The following is a 22,013-nucleotide window of genomic DNA, read 5'->3' as shown; positions in this document are numbered from 1 at the left end:
GGCTACGAAGAAAAATGATTTCAACCACCTCTACGGGTGTTTCCTATCAAAGATATTAAACCATACTAACATTCTAATGAAAATTCTCTATTCCTTCTGTAGTAAAATTATGCAATGTCCCTTTATAAAGTTCAGTTTCAGCTGTTACTTCTTTTATAATTTTTTTTTCTATACTTTATTTTTATTACGTCACACCACAGGAGATTTTGCATGTTTACCATGAAAAAAACAAAAAACTAATAAATACCTTACAAAAAACAAATAAAGAACATCAAAACTTCCATTTAAAAGTAAAACCATTACATAAAACATTCCATTTTGCATTACTGACACACTGAAAGCCTCTGTGTGCTCTGGTGCTCTCACGCCCCCCTCTCCATGAGCACACTGAGTCTCCTGCCACACCCTCTCTCACAATTGGTCTCACAATTAATTAGCTCCAGCTGCTCCTGATAAAAGGAGGCAGCTTCTCCACAGACGTTGGGAACTATTTTGGTTCATGACTCTGTTGGACTTTGACTCTGTTTGGCTTGGTTATGCTCTGTAAGCTCATGTTAAGCCATGTTCCTAGCTTTTGTTTAGCCATGTTCCTAGTTCTAGATTAGTCATGTTCTTAGCTCTTGTTTAGTCCTGTTCCTAGTCCTAGTTAGTTAGCCTTTTGTTTAGCTGTGTTTAGATTTGTTTAACTTTGTTTTGTTCTGTTTTGTCTTTTGTATAATAAATCTTGGTTTAGTTCATGCATCTCTGCGTGTGTGTCCACCCCCTTTTTCTCAGCCTTAGACCCCATGTTACAACGCATCCCTGTATTTCTAGTTTAACTATATTTTTGATATTTTTGATCAGTTTGATCTGAGCTGCAGTCTGCACGACACAATTCAAAAAAATATATAAAGAAAAATATAAAGTAGGCAATGGTTTCAAAATCATGGTGAAAAAAAGCATCAACAAAAAGGTTCACCACTTGTGAGCAAACAGTCCAACAGTTTAGGAACATTATTTTATTGAATTAGGGAATTTATAATCTACATTCATTAACATTTTCAAAACAAATCATGGAATCAAGAGTCTTGATTCAAAGTATTCTGTGAGTAAAGAGAAAAAAACAATACTGAATGTAATTAATATTATCACATGAACATCTTTGGAAAACCATTGTCTAGGGGTCCTTGCTTGTTTCTGAATGACAATGCCAAGCCACACACTGAACATACAACAATGGTTTTGCAAAAAAAGTTAATGTGCTAGACTGACCTGCCTGCAGTCCAGACCTGTCTGATATTGAAAACATTTGTCCCATTATAAAACAATGCAGACTCCAGGCTGTTGGGTCTCAAATTAAGCAAGCTTGTTTTTAGAAGTGGAATTTTATTTACCACTTTTGATTTAACTGATTGAATACCCACAAATTATATATATATATATAATATATATTCTTACATTGACTTTTCTTTAATTGCAGACCCAATATATTTTATATTCTGTCTGGCCAGCTTCATTTTATTTGTTAATATACCTCCATTCCTGAATTTCAGGCCTGCAACACATTCCAAAAAAAATTCCACATTCCAGCAACTTAGGAAGAGTACTAAGGTAAAAAAAAAAAAAAAAAACTAAATCGCCGATCCTGCAGACAGAACTGCATTTAGAACTGTAATACCTCTATAGCTGATATAACAGTATGGACAAGGAATTACTTTTGTAAATCTTTGTTAAGCACCACAATATGAAGTTTACAAATTTACAAATGCCACCTAAAACTTTACTGTGCAAAAACGAGACTTATGTTAACCATGTCCAGAAGTGGTGTTGAACTCTGAGCTCTGAGGCATCTGGGATGAACGTGTATTGTGTTCAGATGAATTAGTATTTTGCAGTACCATGCAAAACTACATGCTGCACACATTACAAAGGCATGGCTAAGGAAGAACGGGTATGGGTAATGGACTGGCCTGCCTGCAGTCCTGACCTGTTGCCAACAAACTGTACTGCTGCACATTTTTAGACGTTTTATAGGAAGAATGGCACAAAACAACATCTGAAACACTTCATCGCTCTGTATCCTTGGTGACAAAATGTCTTTTAGTCATTGTGAGCAACATTACAAACTGGTAAATGCTTTACCATACCAGCTTTTTTGGGATGTGTTGCAGGCCTGAAATGTAAGAATGGCTGTACAGTATATTAACAACTTAAATGAAGTTGACCAAACAAAACATAAAAACTGACAGGTGTACATTTGTCTTCAAGATTTATTGATAGCAGGATTTTTGGTTTAATCAATGATGACAAGTTGCCCAGATCCTGAAGAAGCACAGCACCCCCAGACTAACCACACAATCACCACCATGTTGACTGTAGGTATTATGTTCTTATGTTGTATTGGTTCCACGTGCAAATCTACAACAATTTTGTATTCTCAGTTAAATAATCAATTAAAAAGTTCAATCAATAAGAAAAAGTGATGTAACTTAGTGGTCAAAGGTGCTGGAACCATATTGTTATGGTTTTAGGGGTTCAAGCAACAAAGGTGGTAAGGTGTAGATACACATTTCTGTATTCCCCCAATTACTTGCCTCAAGCCATACAAAAAAACCATACAACCATATAGCCCCACCCACTTAAAGCTTGAGTTGATTAGCATAATATGCAAATCACACACATTTTTGACAACAAACTACTCCACTTACACAAATGTGGTATCAAAATAACCCTAAGCATGTAATTAAAAGTAGGAAGATTTTCTAGTTTCTAAGAACAATCTGGCAATTAAAAAAAAAAAAAACCCCACTGAGAAGCAACCTATGGCATCAGCAGCAGGGACATGGACATGGTAAGAACCGAGGGAAAGATAATGAAAACAGCCAACTACAGAAACATCTTTAAAGAAAGTCTACTGTGTACAGACAAGCTAGGTCAGGGGTACTGTTTACCTTTCTTCAGCCAAAGCAATATTGATGTAGCTTTGGGAAAAGTATCTGAATGTTCTTGATCAGCCCAGACTTAAACCCCATTAAACATCTGTGGAAAGTACTAAAGTTGGCAGCTCACACATACTCGCCATATTATCTGAAGAAGTTTTAAAGGATCTGCCATGAGGAATGGGACTGCTCAATTCTGGTGTGCAAAGTATACTTGCTGTTGTAATTGCTGCCAAAAGGATTTCTATTTTAAGTTTGTAGAGTTTGTCCGGAGCTCTCACCAGCGCAGCCATCTTTTCAGTGCACCAGAAATGAAATTCTATTTAGTTTACAGATTTGTTTGTTTTCTGTTGGAGATTTAACTGTTCAATACAGTCCACATATTCGCAATAGAATTTAGGTTAGGGGGGCATTCCAAGTTGTACAACTGCATGTGAGATTTAAGACTTTTAAGCCCTTCTTAATTTCATCCCCAACCGCTAAAGCATTATTTATTGTGCTATTCTAAGCATATTTTATATAAATGTACCAATGCAAAACAGTGATCCACTTAAAAAAAAAAACACTGACAAAAATCGTTTATTTAGGGTTTACATATCTGTACACACCCTTAACCTAATACTTGGTCGATGCACCTTTGGCAGCAATTACAGACGTCTTGGGAAAGAAGCTATGAGCTTGGCACACTTGTTTCTGGACATTTTTGCCCATTCCTCTTGGCATATCCTTGCAAGCTCTGTCAGTTTGGATGGGGAGTGTCGGTAAACAGCCATTTTCAGCTCCTTCCACAGATGTTTGATTGGATTCAGGTCTGGGCTCTGGCTGGGCCACTCAAGGACATTCACAGACTTTCTCCAAAGCCACTCCTTGTTCCCTTGGCTGTGTGCTTTGGATCATTGTCATGTTGGAAAGTAAACCATCGCACTAGTCTGAGGTCCAGTGCGCTCTGGTGCAGGTTTTCTTCAAGGATCTCAGTGTACTTAGCTGCATTAATTTTTTACTCTATCAGGACTGGTCGCCCTGGTCCCACTGCTGAAAAACATCCCCACATCATGACGCTACCACCGCCATGCTTCACTGTAGGGATGGCATTAGCCAGGTGATATGCTTGGTATTCAGGCCAAAAAGTTCAATTTTGGTTTCATCAGACCAGTGAATCTTGTTTCTCATGGTTTAAGAGTCCTCTAGGTGTCTTTTGGCAAACTCCAAGTGGGCTGTCATGTGCCTTTTACTAAGGAGTGGTTTCCGTCTAGCCCTTCTACCATAAAGACGTGATTTGTGGAGAGCTGCCTGGATAGTTGATCTTCTGATAGGCTCTCTCATCTCCACAAGGATACGCTGGAGCTCTGTCAGAGTGACCTTCAGGTTCCTGCTCACCTCCCTGGCCAAGGCCCGTCTTCCCAAGTGCTCAGTTTGGCTGGGCGGCCAGGTCTAGGAAGATTTTTGGTGATTCCAAACTTCTTCCATTTACAAATTACAATTCTGTACCCTTCTCCAGATCTATGCCTTGACACAATCCTGTTTCTGAGGTCTGCAGATAATTCCTTTGACCCCATGGCTTGGAGTTTGCTCTGATATGCACTGTCAACTGTGGGACCTCATATAGGCAGGTGTTGGCAATCCCCAATCATGTCCAATCAATTGAATGTACCACAGGTGGACTCCAATTACATTGTAGAAACATCTCAAGCAGTATCAGTGAAAGCAAAATGTACCTCAGCTCACTTTTGGGTGTCATATCAAAGGGTGTGCACACTTGTGTACATATGATTTTTATTAAAATAAGCATGAATTTCTAAAAACCTGCGTTCACTTTGTCATTGTGGGCTATTTTGTGTAGAATTTTGTGACAAAAAAAACTCAATATATTATAGAATGTGTCTGTAATGTAAAAAAACGTGGAGAAGGTGAAAGGGGTGTGCAGACGTTCCGGCTTGACTACATTTACATTTTACATTTACATTTTCAGCATTTAGCAGACGCTTTTATCCAAAGCGACTTACACAGTGACTATACACACTGCCTGGCCAAAAAAAAAGTTCACCACCTGGATTTGATAATTACTGCATGGGTGATTATGTTTCAGCTGGCAACAAGTTATTTAACCCTAACTGATGCAGTGAGTAGCTTCTCATTTGTTAAACAATCATGTCGAAAGACACATACTGTGGTTGTGGAAAAGATGTTAATCTGTTTCAGAAGGGTCAAATTATTGGCATGCATCAAGCTGAGAAAACATCTAAGGAGATTGCTGAAACTACTAAAATCGGGTTAAGAACTGTCCAACGGATTATTAAAAAGTGGAAGCACAGTGGGGAAACATAATCTTCGAGGAAGGAATGTGGTCGGCAAAAAATCTGGAATGATCGTGATCGGTGATCACTTAAACGTTTGGTGAAATCAGATTGTAGAAAAACTACAGTAGAACTCAGGGATATGTTTAATAGTGAAAGTAAGAGCATTTCCACATGCAAAATGCGAAGGGAACTCAAGGGATTGGGACTAAACAGCTGTGTAGCCTTAAGAAAACCACTTGTCAGTGAGGCTAACCGGCAAAAACGGCTTCAATTTGCTAGGGAGCATAAAGATTGGACTCGGCGCATCAGGGTAAGAAGAGAGGTGGCTGAAGTGATGCACCCATCATGCCTAATGCCTACCGTACAAGCCTGTGGGGGCAGTGCTATGATCTGGGGTTGCTGTAATTGGTCAGGTCTACGTTCAGCAACGTTATGTGCACAAAGAATGAGGTCAGCTGACTACCTGAATATACTGAACAACCAGGTTATTCCATCAATGGATTTTTTCTTCCCTGATGGCACGGGCATATTCCAAGATGACAATGCCAGGATTCATCGGGCTAAAATTGTGAAAGAGTGATGAGACATCATTTTCACACATGGATTGGCCACCACAGAGTCCAGACCTGAACCCCATTGAGAATCTTTGGGATGTGCTGGAGAAGACTTTCAATCAATCTTGGGGAAAAATTAATGCAACTCTGGACAGAAATAAATGTTGCGACTGTTGGTTATTATTGAGTATTAAAGTTCTGTATTAATTATACTGGAATATAAATGTTTTATCTGTTTTGTTAAAGGCCCTGTAAATGCTGAGTTACCATTTAAAATGTGTGTGTTAAAAAGGAACTGAACTTTAAGCAACCTAATCTTCTGAGAAATGAGCTGAAAAATAAGGAAGTACATCCAGGTGTTTCCTGTTCTGACGATGTAGAGAGTGTGAGAGACAGTTGAATATGAAATCACTGGCCTTGCATTTCTGCTGTGTTAGACCCGATCCTCTGAGTTTAGAGAAACTGAATGTATAGGAGTAGGGGGTTTTGAAATGGTTTTGCATGCAAGTGTTGTGTTCCAGACAGCAGTTGACAGTTGAGGAACACCAAGATGGAGTAACCACAGCACAGATGTTTCCCTGTTCCTCTTTATGAACTGTGAAGCTAACGGCATCAAGATATGACTTTGAGTGGTCAAGAAGAAGACAACACTCACTTCCTCTTTTTCTTAATAAAAAGGCTACACATGCCATAGATAGACACACTTCTGCATGCAGCTGTCTGTGTGTTTGTGTGTCCTGAGCTCAGTAATTACTTTTACCAATTTGTGTTTGAATTCTTAATAAATCGTCATTCTTAACTAATTAGTATTCGTCCTTCTTTCCTGGATAAAAGAACAAAAATCAGCAATTTGGTGACCCTCGACGTGATCTGGGAAAAGGAACCAGGAGTTCTCAGACCTTGAGTTGGAGGAAATTGCACACTTACAAGGCCGGTTAATTAAAAAGGTAAGCAGAAAACCTATTAAAATTGAATTTCTGCATAGGATTATATAGGACAAAGTAGTTGTGAGTGTGTGAATTCTTCTGATTCAGTAAGTGTCTTTAAATTATTGCGTATCATTTTAAGTACAAAATTGTCCTATAGAAATTGGTAAAAGTATTGTAAGGGAATTGAGGATTGACTCTTCCCAAGTGACAGTAGAGGATTGATTCCTGTTTTATTATTTCTTAGTATTATAAGGGAATTGAGGTATGGATTCTTCCCAATTGGTATTAGAGGATTGACTCGTACCTTATTATTTGTTATTATTTCTGTAAGGTAATCGAGGATTGACTCTTCCCAAGTGGCAGTAGAGGATTGAGTCATGTCATAGATTTTCATTGATATTTGTGAGTTTGTCTTGTAGAAAAAAAAAATTTCATTTATTGATTGAAGCAATTAGAATGTGGATTACTGTAATTACTGTTATTGCTTTGATCATTTTTGTAATGGGAATTTGCTGTGAATGTTTTTTAGAATATATGCATATTTTCTGGTGTCTCTGTCTCTAATGATACAGAAGGGTTAATAGAACTGGCCAGAAAATTAGGAATATAAGGGTGGTATAGTATTGTGAACCTAATAGAAGGGTCTCCTTGATCGGACCATTTAAATCTCAATAACTGCCCGCCCTAGTGGTAGAAGCTTGGCCGTTTGGGAGGGAGGGACTTGGGTTCTCTTTTCTGGACGGGGTGGTATTAAATTGTATTTGTATTATATTGTTCTACTGAAAAAGAAGTAGATACAGCTGGAAAACTGAAGGCACGTATTCTCAGTAGAATTGAAACTACTAGTATTGCAAAGGTTAGAAAATCAAAAATCAAAAAGGCTGAAAAATTGCTCCTCGAGTGGCAGGATAAGAATTTGTATCCGGCAGACTCAAATCCCGCCCCTACTGGGGAAGACAGAAAGCGTATACTTTCTGTGGAAAAAGGGAATCAAAGCCTCGCTTTAGCTCAGTGGCAAAGGGGAGGAGAACATAGATTTGGTTTATTAAAAAGTGCACTGGACAAAGCCAATGATCGTTTGGCAAGTGCCACTGATTTACTCCTACACATGAAGGCCGTCACTGTAAAAATGAATGGCCCCCCTGAGGAGAACATAGACACTGAATCTCCGAAAGTCCCATCAATCACACCTACTGTCAGGGCAGAGGATATGCCTACTCCTGAAAAAACAAAGGAAGAAACCTGCCCTGGAAATCATGTTTTTGATCCCTTACTTCCAATAATTCGTAAAATCTATCCAATATTGGCTGAACAAGCGAGACCTCCCGCTTATAACGAAGCAGTTCACTGTTTTGATCAACTACTACCAGGCTTACCGGCCCCCATCTCTCCTATTGTAACTGCTCCTGAGCTAAGCGTACAAGCCCCAGTTTTACAAGTAAATAGTGGTGTATTGGGCGTAGAAGTGGGTGAATTGGATGTAACGTTTAAGGGAGAGACTGATCAACAACGCCAAATTGATGGACTGACCCTGTTGGTTACAGAACAAGCTGCAAACATAGACCGTCTAAAACACATAGTTTTGACTGAAATAGACAGGTCTGGAAGACCAGGCCACCCTGAGTGCAATTACCAATCACCAAATGCAAAATCCAGCTCTGGCCTCCCATCATGGTATTCATGAGCGCACTCAAAGTGTAACAATAACAGGAATGGACCTTGTAGTTAAAGGACCTGTTTCCAATTTTGCCCCTGCCACTGGACCATTGATCGAGCTGGAATTTGACCCTCCAGCTGCGAACACTCGGTCTAAGGCCCAGTCAAAAATTGGGCAGTTCCCGTTGGTTACCACTCACTCCGGGGTTGAATATGTTCCCTGGAGTCACAGGGATATGGAGGGGCTAGTGAATAAATTGCCCCCCTTTACATAAGGGTGGACAAAATTGGATTACACAACTTGAAAAGTTCACAGCTGACGATGCTCTGTGTTTGGGTGATATCAGAGCTCTTCTGGTACGTATTGAAGGAAAACATAAGCTGGCTCAAGTTGAACATTTGTCCAATATTGATAAATTGACATCTGACCAGTCCCTTAATGGCATTAGGAACTCCCTGTGGCATTCCATACGTTCCTTGTATCCAACTACTCGAAACTTGACAAATTTATCATCCCTGAAATTAGAGGACTCTGAAGACATTCATGTGTACCTGAAAAGGAGTGCAGAGCAGTGGTTAGAGAACACAGGTGAAAGACATGACAGGACTGACGCTACCACATTGTTATACAGGGCACAAGTATTAAGGGGGCTACCTAAAGAATTACAGTCCAAATTAGAGGATGTCATTGACTTGGCTGACATGGAGGATGGAAAATGGACAGCTACTCTGGCCCATTATGTGCGTCGATATAGGGAAGCCCAACAGCAACAAAAGGATGAGCTGGACGTCCTCTCAAGACGTCTGCTTAAACTTGAAGTCGCTGAAAAAGATAAACTTGCTACCCAGGATAAACGAGATAAAAAACAGTTGGTTGCTTTGCAACCCCAAAACCCACCTCCCCAGTATGCTGAAAACTCAAAATTACACAAAGCCATTGGTTACTGCTGTTGGGAATCAGACCCTAACTCACTCTTTCCTATTTGCTCCAAAATGCCCTGTCAATTTGTTGGGCCGTGATTTGTTGACTAAAATAGGTGCCACTATTTACTGTACAGATCAAGGCCTGAAATTGTGCTTAGCAGGACATCGTACTCCCAATACTGCCCAGATTTTGTTCATGTCCAACACCCCGACACCAGACAACCCGATACCTAATGCTACTGTCTATTGGCCCAGACTGTTGACCGATGGGCCGGACACACCACGTCTTTTGCGTACTTATCAGTTTTGGAAGCCTTGGATCCGGTCCATTGGGGCCTACTCCCCTCCCATGATCCATTACATTGTACCTACAATTATTTGCGCTCCCCTGACGAACAATATCAGCAAGCATGGGAGGAGGAAAAGGAGGGTCGCGTAGAACAATTGAAAATAACAGACCAGAGCAGCTGGAGTGGCCGCATTTGTCTCTCTCAACCCAGACCAATTGACCTGGTTTGTGGAAACTACTGGCCACCCAACTGTTCCCCACATTACACTAGCCATAGGAAAAGGATATGAGGCTAGGTCGTTGGGCCCAATGGTCAAGGAAGCCATGACCAAAACATATGTTCCTACTGAAATTCCCTGTCTAAGTAGGTCATTGGACGGCTTTTACTGGAAAATTGACAACCAATCCACTGACAAAGCGTTGTTGGAGGAACAAATGCTGTCCAGACATCATGGTAGAGAACTCACCAACCACGAACTGACTGAAAGTTACCTAATTAAAGTTCCACCTCACATTTGGACCATTGATCCATTTGACGTAAGTCTCGTCACTCATCACTCCATTACAGTACGCCTAAAACCTGAAGTGTTCCCTGTGTGGAAACCTCAGTATCCTTTGAAATATGAACAGTCCCTAGGCATAAAAGACACCATAGCCGGACTATTGTTAGCCGGTGTTCTCAGACATTCTAATTCTGATTGGAACACCCCGATCCTACCTGTCTCCAAAGGAGAAGGAAAAGGATGGCGTATGGTGCACGACTTAAGGTAAATTAACAAAGCTACTGTCACTGAAAATATCCCTGTCCCAGACCCTTACCTGGCTTTGCAAAATCTGACCCCTGAACATTGTTATTTCACTGTTATCGATTTGGCAAATGCATTTTTTTGCCTCCCATTGGCCAGTTCCAGTCAAGACATCTTCTCTTTCACATATGAGGGGCAGAAGTATACATATAACAGATTTCCACAAGGTTACAAGGACAGCCCAGGTCTGTTCAATAGTGCCCTTAAAGCTGATTTGTCCAGCTTAATCTTACCTGACAATACGGTGTTAGTCCAGTATGTTGACGACTTACTGTTAGCAGCCCCTGACGCAGACTGTCTAGCAGCCACAGTTTCCTTGCTCACGCTGCTGGCTAACCTTGGATACAAGGTGAAACAGGATAAATTGCAAGTTGCTAGACCAGTGGTGATTTTCTTGGGACGGCAAATTTCGGCCACTGGTCACACTTTGACTGCCACACAACATCAGTCCATCCTGCATCATGGTAAACCCAGTACAGTTCAGGATCTACTGGCGTTCCTAGGGTTAACGGGCTACAGCCGTCATTTCATTTTTGATTATGTGGGTTTGACGCAACCCCTCAGGGATTGCTTGGCCATGGTGGGCCACAGGAACCTTAAAGCAAAACTAATCTGGACCATTGACGCCGAAAGAGCCTTCATTGACTTAAAGCAAGCCTTGGCGCATGCTGAACATTTACAGGCCCCAGACTATGAATAACCCTTTTTCCTGGAAGTTTCTGAAAGGAACGGTATTGTAAATGCCGTTCTCTTTCAGAAAGGGCGGAGGGAAAGTAATAGACAGATTCTCATGTACTACAGCTCAAAACTAGATGTAATGGAACAGGGCCAAACACATTGCACTAGACAAATTGCGGCCTTAGCCAAGGCTGTTGACAAAACTGCTCATTTAGTTGTGTGTCACCCTCTAGTGATCAACACAAACCATGGTGTTGTTGCCTTTCTTATTTCTACAGCATTCACTCTTTCGCCAACTAGGAAAATGAGGATCAGCGATACGCTGACACAACCACACATCACATTCACACACAAAGATACGGTGAATATGGCAAAACAATTACCGCACACTGATTTGGAACCACATGACTGTGAGTTTGTGGCCCAGAGGGACCTGAGACTCAGGGAAGACGTGGGTAATGACCCTTTAGAAAATTTTGAACTGGTACTTTTTTGTGATGGTTGTTGCTATAGAGGAGAAGAGGGAAATGTGGCCTCTTTTGCTGTAGTCGAACAACAGGGGAAAGGCTTTGTCACTAGGGTAGCAGAAATCATACCCCAGCCTGCATCAGCCCAACTTGCTGAGATAGTAGCACTTACAAAAGCCCTAGAATTAGGAAAGGACAAGGTCCTAAACGTTTACACAGACTCTGCTTATGCCCACTGCGCAGTCCATGTGGATGGACCGCAGTGGATGAGGAGAGTATTTGTGACCTCTCAAAACACTCCTGTGAAACATGCAGAAGCCCTAAAAGCTTTATTAAGTGCTGCTCCGTTGCCCAAACTAGTAGCGGTAATTAAGTGCAAAGGGCACTCTAAGATAAGTGACTTGGAGGGACTGGGAAACAACGCAGCAGACGCTGCAGCTAAAAGGCAGGAGGTTACACTGTACAAATGACTGTAAGGGCTGACATAAGAGTACCTGACATCACTTGATAACGTGCGTGAGATGCAACAGAACAGTGGTGCCTATGAGAAAAACCAGTGGTTAGCAAGGGGAGCAGTAGAAAGGGATGGAATCTGGAGATCATTAGATGGGAGGCTTGTGGCTCCAGCAGAGCTATGCACCCTGCTAATTAGACAAGCCCATGGACCCACCCACGTGGGAGCCAGGCGTACCATGAAAGAAGTGGCATTACACTGGTGGCACCCATATTTGATGGCAATGGTGGAAAACTATGTGGAAGAATGCCCCACTTGTTCAGAATTTAATATCAAGCGACCCTTTAAGAGGCCCATGGGACATTTTCCAGTTCCAGACGCACCTTTCAAGGAGATTTGCATTGATTTCACAGACATGGGACCTGATAAAGTAGTAAGGGGGTTTAAGTACATTCTGGTAATGGTTGACAGATACACCAGATGGGTGGAAGCAATACCCTCCAGACGAGAGGATGCTAAAACAGTGGTGAAATGGCTCAAGAATGAGTTCATTCCACGCAATGGAGTACCTAAACTGATCAGGTCTGATAATGGCACACATTTCACAAGCAAGCACTTGAGGGAAGTGGAGGAACACTTGGGAATTGTGCACAAGTTTGGAGCTGTTTATCACCCCAGCTCCCAGGGACTAGTGGAAAGGGCAAACCAGACATTAAAAAGCAAGATCGCAAAGATCTGTCATGGGGGAAAACTAACATGGGTAGATGCACTACCGCTTGCCCTTATGTCCATGAGATCAGCTGAACGGGAGAAAACGCATTTGTCCCCACATGAGTTGTTAACGGGGAGGCGAATGACAGGGCCCACTAGAGACAATGTTACAGTGCCAGCTTTGGATCTTTGGCAAACAGAGGAAGATGAGTACATGCGAGCTCTAACTAATCTTACTCAAGCTTTGTCTACACAGGTCCAGCGGAGTGAGCCCCCTCCGAAACCACCAGCAGACGACGGCGAGTGGCTGGAGTTCAAAACTGTCAAACCTGGAGACTGGGTACGGGTGAAAGTCCACAAGAGAAAGTGGTCTGAGCCCAGGTGGTCGGGTCCGTGGGAAGTCACTGAGGTAACAACCCACACCGTCAAAGTAAAAGGTAAAAAAGGGGCAGTTTGGCACCACCTAACACATTGTGTACCCGCTACAGCACCTTCCCGCTCATTGCAGGAAGTTAGAAAAGATTTGGCAGACAGTGTGACCAAAACTGTAGAATCTGATTCATAAACCACATAAGTGCATTCCCACTGTCTATTAGAGGGTGGAAGACTGATACCTACCCAGTAATATACACTTCAAACCTACCGAAGGTACAACTTCTCAAAAAAAAAAAAAAAAAAAGCCCTTTAACCCTCCATCTGATGTGACCGTCCAAGCTTTTAAGAGACTGGGATGTGCTTCCATGATAATAACAATGTGTGTACTGTCCATAATAATTGCTGTTGTTCTGTCCATTATCTTCCTAGCCACAGCAGAATCCCACAGAAACCAGACTACTCATAGAGCCTCCCGCAGTGTGAACAGTGCTCCCCCAACCATTACATGTACTGAAGGTGAAGTTTGTGTGGCTAGGTTTGATTTTTGTAAGATCTCAGACTGTAAAGGTTATGTTCAAAGCAAATTATCGAAGCCCGAAAAGTATTTGTGTAACACCAACTATGTATGTAGTAAGAATAAAGCCTTCACAATGAAAGGAAATTTTATGAAAATAAGTAGAGCGGCAACCAAACATTGTAGCTGCACAGACTGGCTTGCAGTGTTCGCTAACACTGGTCCTGTTAGATGGCCATATGCAGGTTATGTTGGAACAGAGCACGCTTGTCAAACAGGGAGAATAGATTTTGGGCGTAGGCTAACCCTTAGGAAAGCCAATGCCAAACATCCATGTGAGAATGAGAATTGCAACCCATTAACTTCAATATTACTTAACCCGAAATTACTCGACAGTAGATACTTGATATTAGGATCCTATCAGTCGGGCTCTGATAACCTGGGGGTGTTTAAGCTGACAGTGATTCCTAAGTCAAAACCTAAGCCAACCATTGTCATCCCAGACAACAGTAGTGTTGTGACTGGACCTCCCACGGAAACGCCTGCACTGATAAAGACCATAAACATAACTGACCTAAAGGACACATTCTCAGTAGAGACAGGTTTTGAGGATGAAAATCAGTGGTTAAATTGGATTATGTACACAGCTCGTGCTGCTGGTAAGACTAATTGTTATGCTTGCTCCTCAGCTAGGCCACACCTGGGTACTGCACCTTTCCCATTAAATCGACATAATGATCTAGAAGGTCTAAAATGTGTGGTCTCCTTGTTCAGTGGCTCTCCAGGCTATGGGAACTGCACCACTGTGCACTACCTGTTCCCAGAAATGAAGCAGAGGGTGGTACCCCCAGCATACATGCCCTACAAAGGGAACTATACCTGTTTCGCTAGGAACTCGGGGACCGTGGTGAAGTGGTGTGGAGACACTGTGGACGCCGAAAACAACTCAGACGGGTTCAAGTCCGAGTGGTTCAGTGATCAGAGCGTCTCCCGTGCGGATGTATGGTGGCTGTGTGATCTTAAAGTCTTAAGATCTAAGCTTCCTAAGAATTGGAGGGGGATTTGTGCTTTAGTATAACTAGTGATGTCACTATATGTGCTTCCGCTGGGTGGGGAGCCAGTGGGGAAGGACACGAACACACATGGCCGAGTTAAGCGAACAGTAGCGGGCCCATCAGGCTCTTTTGATCCAAAAGTTTATGTCGATTATATCGGAGTACCCCGGGGGGTCCCTGATGAGTTTAAAGCAAGGGATCAAGTCGCAGCCGGCTTTGAAAGTTTGTTGTTTTGGTGGTCCACTATTAACAAAAATGTGGATTGGATAAATTACATTTACTATAACCAGCAACGTTTTGTCAATTATACAAGGGATGCAGTCAAAGGAATTCATGAACAACTGGATAAAACTAGCTTAATGGCATGGCAAAATAGGATAGCTTTAGATTTCCTATTAGCTGAAAAGGGCGGTGTGTGTAAGATGTTTGGGGAACAGTGTTGCACATTTATTCCTAACAATACAGCCCCTGATGGGACAATAACTAGGGCTCTTGAGGGACTGACCTCCTTAAGTAATGAATTAGCTGAAAATAGTGGAATTGAGAATCTGTTTAACACTTGGATGACCAAAATGTTTGGTCAGTACAAAGCCTTATTTTTAAGCATAATGACCTCAATTTGCTGTGCTTTGGCTCTGCTCGTGATGTGTGGCTGTTGTTGTATTCCCTGTATAAGAACTCTCCTCACTAGGCTAATTGAGACCACTCTCTCCAAGGGGGGTGACCCGAGGTCCCAGTTTTTCCAACAGCATACTCCATTGATAGGACTACAAGACATTGAAAATGAAGAAGTTGAATTGGAGGAAATTTGAAGTGAAGGTAAAAAAAAAAAAAAAAATAATAATAATAATATATCAGTGTTTCTGCTATTATCGCTTAACCTTGTGTACTGTTTTGTTGTTTTTTGTTAATTCTTCTCACTGTGTCCAGAGTGGTGAAAACAGCGATTCTATTTCACCTGAGAATCCGGGTTGCGAGGACCTGACTACTCCACAGTTGGCTAATGCTCTTCCTTCTCCCGTTCTATCTTATGTTTCATTCTTATAATTATCCACATATGCTATTTTAGCTTAGGTTGTTTTTACTCGGGCTTTTGTTTAATAGTCACTAGGTGCTTCTCAGCCCGGTCTCCGCATAACGGGGAGCTGACAGCACTTTTATTTAGCTTAATCTTTAAATTTTTATACTGTATTAGGAAATGTGTGATTCTGTTTATTTGTTTGATTTGTAATTGTCCTAAAGGACAATTAAGGGGGGAATGTTGGTTATTATTGAGTATTAAAGTTCTGTATTAATTATACTGGAATATAAATGTTTTATCTGTTTTGTTAAAGGCCCTGTAAATGCTGAGTTACCATTTAAAATGTGTGTGTGTTAAAAAGGAACTGAACTTTAAGCAACCTAATCTTCTGAGAAATTAGCTGAAAAATGAGGAAGTACATCCAGGTGTTTCCTGTTCTGACTATGTAGAGAGTGTGAGAGACAGTTGAACAGGAAATCACTAGCCTTGCATTTCTGCTGTGTTAGACCCGATCCTCTGAGTTTAGAGAAACTGAATGTATAGGAGTAGGGGGTTTTGAAATGGTTTTGCATGCAAGTGTTGTGTTCCAGACAGCAGTTGACAGTTGAGGAACACCAAGATGGAGTAACCACAGCACAGATGTTTCCCCTGTTCCTCTTTATGAACTGTGAAGCTAACGGCATCAAGATATGACTTTGAGTGGTCAAGAAGAAGACAACACTCACTTCCTCTTTTTCTTAATAAAAAGGCTACACATGCCATAGATAGACACACTTCTGCATGCAGCTGTCTGTGTGTTTGTGTGTCCTGAGCTCAGTAATTACTTTTACCAATTTGTGTTTGAATTCTTAATAAATCGTCATTCTTAACTAATTAGTATTCGTCCTTCTTTCCTGGATAAAAGAACAAAAATCAGCACGACATTGCAGAAGCTTGTGGAAATGATGCCACAGTGAATGCATGCCGTAATCAAAGCTAAAGGCGGTCCAACGAAATATTAGAGTGTGTGACCTTTTTTTTGGCCAGGCAGTGTATATTCACGTACCTGATATAGCAGAGTTTTTTCATGTGTGGATGCCTGACTGCCGACAGCACAGCTCAAATTTGAACATGGGATCTAAGCAGTAGTGTGCTAGCGTATTTTACCACTGTACCACCAAGTGCCTCTTATTTGTATAAATGCTTGTGTTTAAATTTTGAATGAGCACATCTGTACTACTTTTTAGAAAAGTCCTTCTTGTGTGAGGAATAAGACCAGAGATGATTGTGGTGCAGCTTATGGTTCACTTTGGATCTATTGTTCATGTTATTGTTAATTGTCATGTTGTTTTAAGGTCATCCAACAGTTTTTTGTGTGTGATTAATAATTCTCTTCTATCTTTTGTTTCATTAGTCCACAGAAAAGTTGTAAAAACACACACACCTGTCTGTATGATTTATGGTTTAATTAACATTTTACCTGTGATCTATTAAAAACTGTTGAACTGACAGGTATATTTAGCGTGTTTGCTATGGCTCTATTATACCACTGAGCATTTTGCTTTCTTTAAGAAGCTTTTTACCTTCACCATGAATGCTACTTGTTTGTGTAAAATCTGGCCAAGCAATGACAACATCTTTTTGTAATGAAGCCAGATAGAGTTTGCATTAGAAATTGTTGCTAATCTAAATCTATATTTAGACTTTATTTAATTTTATGTAGCTTTGGCATATAAATAATTTATGTAACTGAAGCAAATTATAAAACAAACCAAAACAAGGAGTTATATTTACGTGGATGGTCCATAATACTCAGCACAAAGCAGTTAACATCATCTTTAACACCTCACATTGTTTGCCCTCCAATTCCATCTAATTAATATTCCACATCAAGTCCAGTACATCGAATTCCTCTGTCCTCTGTAGCCCCTCTGTTGCTCTGTAAGCTTTGACACCCCGTCCCTTATTTACCAATAATAAAAAAACCTCAATAGAACTAACCAGATTTATTTTAAGTGGTAAAGCACTCTTAGCACTGCAATGACACTAATGTGGTAATGACACCTTAGAAGGTAGCACAGTTGTTGGGAACTCTGGTTAATAAAGTCCAATAAACCACTAATAATGTATTAAGACATTAGAATTGCTTTACATATTTGCCTACGAAAATGTGTGTATATAAGTATTATTAAAGTATGTTATCAGTAGTAATTGGATTTTCTCACCAAGCTGGGGCTGCCACCAGCGGAACACAGTGTAAGGTGTCTTCGCTTGAGGGGGCAATTCAATGGTCACCAGCTGTGTTTCCATAAAGGAGCCAAAGTCTAGCTCTCGAAGGAACTGCCACTTCACTCCATTATTTGTTGAGTACTGGACAATAACCCCTGGAATAGAGTCCATAGTAATAAAACAACATTTAAAACTGATCTTTAATCACTAATATCGGAGAGGTTATCTAGAAAGTTGATTTGCCAGCTACATTTATTTAGAAGACAAACACCTTCATTGCGACCACGAGGCCTAGTGCAGGTAGGCCCCAAGTTCTTCCCACCAATCCTGATGTAGAATTGAACAAGTCTGTTGTATATGAGCCCAGAAAAAAAATTTATTAAAATAGGTACAATCATGAGCAGCCACTACCTAAAATTGAACAGATAAAGCATTAACATTGTGGGCTACTCTATATTGGAAGAGTTATGTTTGGTGGACTAACCGTGTGTGAGTGGTGTCCAAGGGCACAGTGCGAGCTTCCCGACGCCCAAGACCACCAAAGTAAAGGGCCTTTCCTTTACTTATGGTACCACAACCATCCAAAGTCTGTTCTCCACTAGTTATCTGCCAAAGAGGACTCAACTTGCCCTCAAAACCTTCAACCAGCTCTGTGGGACTGGGCACAGATGGCACACAGCTGTCCTGCAATACTAACACATGCAAACACACAGAAATCAAAAGAAGAGTCATTTTTTCCTATTACCTATTAGTTACTGCACCCACTCTGCCTGAAGAGAGCCTCCACATAGCAGACGCCCCCGAAAACAGCAAACCTATATTTATTTGCCAATTGTGCCAGAGCCTTGATGAGACAGTAGGCATATCTGTTGCATGAGTAAGGAGTTGACTTTCCTCCTAACAACAAGGCCAACTACAGGGGTTGGACAAAATAACTGAAACACCTGTCATTTTAGTGTGGTAGGTTTCATGGCTAAATTGGACCAGTCTGGTGGCCAATCTTCATTAATTGCACATTGCACCAGTAAGAGCAGAGTGTGAAGGTTCAATTAGCAGGGTAAGAGCACAGTTTTGCTCAAAATATTGCAATGCACACAACATTATGGGTGACATACCAGAGTTCAAAAGAGGACAAATTGTTGGTGCACGTCTTGCTGGCGCATCTGTGACCAAGACAGCAAGTCTTTGTGATGTATCAAGAGCCACGGTATCCAGGGTAATGTCAGCATACCACCAAGAAGGACAAACCACATCCAACAGGATTAACTGTGGACGCAAGAGGAAGCTGTCTGAAAGGGATGTTCGGGTGCTAACCCGGATTGTATCCAAAAAACATAAAACCACGGCTGCCCAAATCACGGCAGAATTAAATGTGCACCTCAACTCTCCTGTTTCCACCAGAACTGTCCGTCGGGAGCTCCACAGGGTCAATATACACGGCCGGGCTGCTATAGCCAAACCTTTGGTCACTCGTGCCAATGCCAAACGTCGGTTTCAATGGTGCAAGGAGCGCAAATCTTGGGCTGTGGACAATGTGAAACATGTATTGTTCTCTGATGAGTCCACCTTTACTGTTTTCCCCACATCCGGGAGAGTTACGGTGTGGAGAAGCCCCAAAGAAGCGTACCACCCAGACTGTTGCATGCCCAGAGTGAAGCATGGGGGTGGATCAGTGATGGTTTGGGCTGCCATATCATGGCATTCCCTTGGCCCAATACTTGTGCTAGATGGGCGCGTCACTGCCAAGGACTACCGAACCATTCTGGAGGACCATGTGCATCCAATGGCGGTGCCGTGTATCAGGATGACAATGCACCAATACACACAGCAAGACTGGTGAAAGATTGGTTTGATGAACATGAAAGTGAAGTTGAACATCTCCCATGGCCTGCACAGTCACCAGATCTAAATATTATTGAGCCACTTTGGGGTGTTTTGGAGAAGCGAGTCAGGAAACGTTTTCCTCCACCAGCATCACGTAGGGACCTGGCCACTATCCTGCAAGAAGAATGGCTTAAAATCCCTCTGACCACTGTGCAGGACTTGTATATGTCATTTCCAAGACGAATTGACGCTGTATTGGCCGCAAAAGGAGGCCCTACACCATACTAATAAATTATTGTGGTCTAAAACCAGGTGTTTCAGTTATTTTGTCCAACCCCTGTATGTCTGTAGATCATCTGATTGGGTTGAGACTTAAAATCTGGTCTCTTGGTAAGTTAGCACATTAGACTGCTGCACCTGACACCAATCACAATTCTAAGTGTTACCTGTAAATCCCATGTCACAAAAGCAGACTCCAGAGATGCAGTCTCCATGACCCCCACAGTGATTAGGACAAGGCTCAGAGATGTAGATGCTATCCAAGGCAAATGCAGGGGCATTCTGATAAGCACTGCTTTCTTGGATCCAGCGGAATCGTGTCTTACTAAAGAGAAGATGGAACAAAATTTCTGCATGTAAACTTGAAAAACATTTGATTTAAACATGTATTTAGGAGTCTGTGTTAATAATTGGGCAGGATAATGTTGTAATAATGAATGAGTGAATGAGTAAAAATTCACAATGAATGAATGAATGTTTATACATTATGTCCCTATTAATTTTATTGGCTCAATTAGTAAATAGTGAAAAAAGCTGCATGCTAGGTATCTGATATTCTGCTTGCAAAATATGTTCTAAATGGCTATCATTCACATAGCAGTGAAAAGCCAACTTATAATGTATAATGATTCATCTCAAATACAGGGAAAGTCTTTTTAAGTAAACTGTCACTGTCATAAGTGGACGCTTAATTGGTTAATAGTTTTTTTCAACTAACTGAAATCTTAAAAAACAATAACAAAACACTACATTACACCCTAGATTTTAGTATTTCATGTGTTAGTCTTTGATACTGTAATAGGGCTATTACAGCGCAAGGTAAACTCAGGTGCAAGATATTTAACCAAGGAGGAACAATACTGTGGCTAAAAAGCAACTAACAAAAGGGGGACTATCACAAATAAATAATGAAAACAAAGTAATACATTAAAGACACAAAAACATCTGTCACGGAGAATGTGGATAGAACGGTGATAGCACAGAACTGAGAACTGGTTGTCACAATATGATAGGCTAACAGAAATATGAAACAGCTCAAATGTCGAAGGGAGAAAGGAAAGAAAGGGACCCTTCAGAACCATCCGGAACCGGTAAGAAAGGAGTGGTACCCCAACCACACCAACTGGCACACCCCACACATAATGTGGACGTACCCGTGGAGTCTGCTACAGAAAAAGAACATTATTTTACTCTTCAGGCAATCCAATCACCCACGGCGATTCAGTCATGTGGTCAAAAATGCCATAACAGAGGGTGAGTTCCCGAAAGATATAGTATGCTGAACCAAGCAGCCCGGTATCACTGTTTCAAAGAAACTGGAGGTTTGCCAACAGCAGAGCTGTCAAGTGTGTGAGGAAGAAACTGTGATAAATAGAAAAACTTATACATGAAGCAAATTAATGCATATGAGGTGCAGGTGATTTGACAATCAAGAAAAACTGACACAATCAACATCTGCTCCTCGGTCCCCCCTTTGTCCACCCAAAATTGGAATGCAGAAGGACACAACTGTTAATGTGACTCACTGCTAAACTCATTCAGCCACTGCCACATTACAAATACAGAAATATAAAAATTTCATTAAACAAAATCATTAGTGCAGTCATCTTAAAATTCATATTTTAGATTTTGAATGAATAATTCAAATAATAATAATGATAACATTATCGAGTCTAGTTTCTTAAAAAAAAGACAACCGGGAGATAAATGGGAGGCCTGAAAAAGGTAAATTCAATTTTGGAAGTGCCACCATCTTAATGGCATGAATGCATCCTATCATAGATATGGGCAGTAACTTCCATTTTTTCAATAGTCTCTTTGAGCTTGTGTAATGCTCCCAAGAAATTTATCTTGAATAACAATTTGGGGTTCTTATTATTATTAGAAACTTTAAGCCCAAGATAGGTGAAATATCAAACAGGTCCTTTCTTTTGGTTTCCAGGTTTGATAGTTCCTTTTATCACTGTCTGCAAAAAGCATTTTGCATCCTCAATCTCAATCAATTTCAGATTCAATTTATAGTTCGGCAGAAATCGGTTCTCTTAGCAAGCTGG

At 41.2% G+C, this 22,013-nt stretch overlaps 1 protein-coding gene across 1 annotated transcript in view; it reads right to left on the bottom strand.

The window, feature by feature from the left end:
• reln (reelin) overlaps window positions 1-22,013 on the bottom strand; it is a 360,462-nt gene that overhangs the window by 204,331 nt on the left and 134,118 nt on the right. The window contains exons 29-32 of the mRNA XM_063004091.1: window positions 20,127-20,284; window positions 18,341-18,548; window positions 18,128-18,204; window positions 17,853-18,011 (exon numbers count right to left, since the gene is read on the bottom strand). Of these exons, the coding sequence (XP_062860161.1) occupies window positions 17,853-18,011; window positions 18,128-18,204; window positions 18,341-18,548; window positions 20,127-20,284 (602 nt within the window). The remainder of the gene's footprint in view (window positions 1-17,852; window positions 18,012-18,127; window positions 18,205-18,340; window positions 18,549-20,126; window positions 20,285-22,013) is intronic.

The sequence above is a fragment of the Trichomycterus rosablanca genome, chromosome 11 (genome assembly GCF_030014385.1).
Source record: "Trichomycterus rosablanca isolate fTriRos1 chromosome 11, fTriRos1.hap1, whole genome shotgun sequence".
In the NCBI taxonomy this organism is placed as follows: Eukaryota; Metazoa; Chordata; class Actinopteri; order Siluriformes; family Trichomycteridae; genus Trichomycterus; species Trichomycterus rosablanca.
Note: the sequence above shows the minus strand (reverse complement) of the source record. Positions and strands in the feature narration are given on the sequence as shown.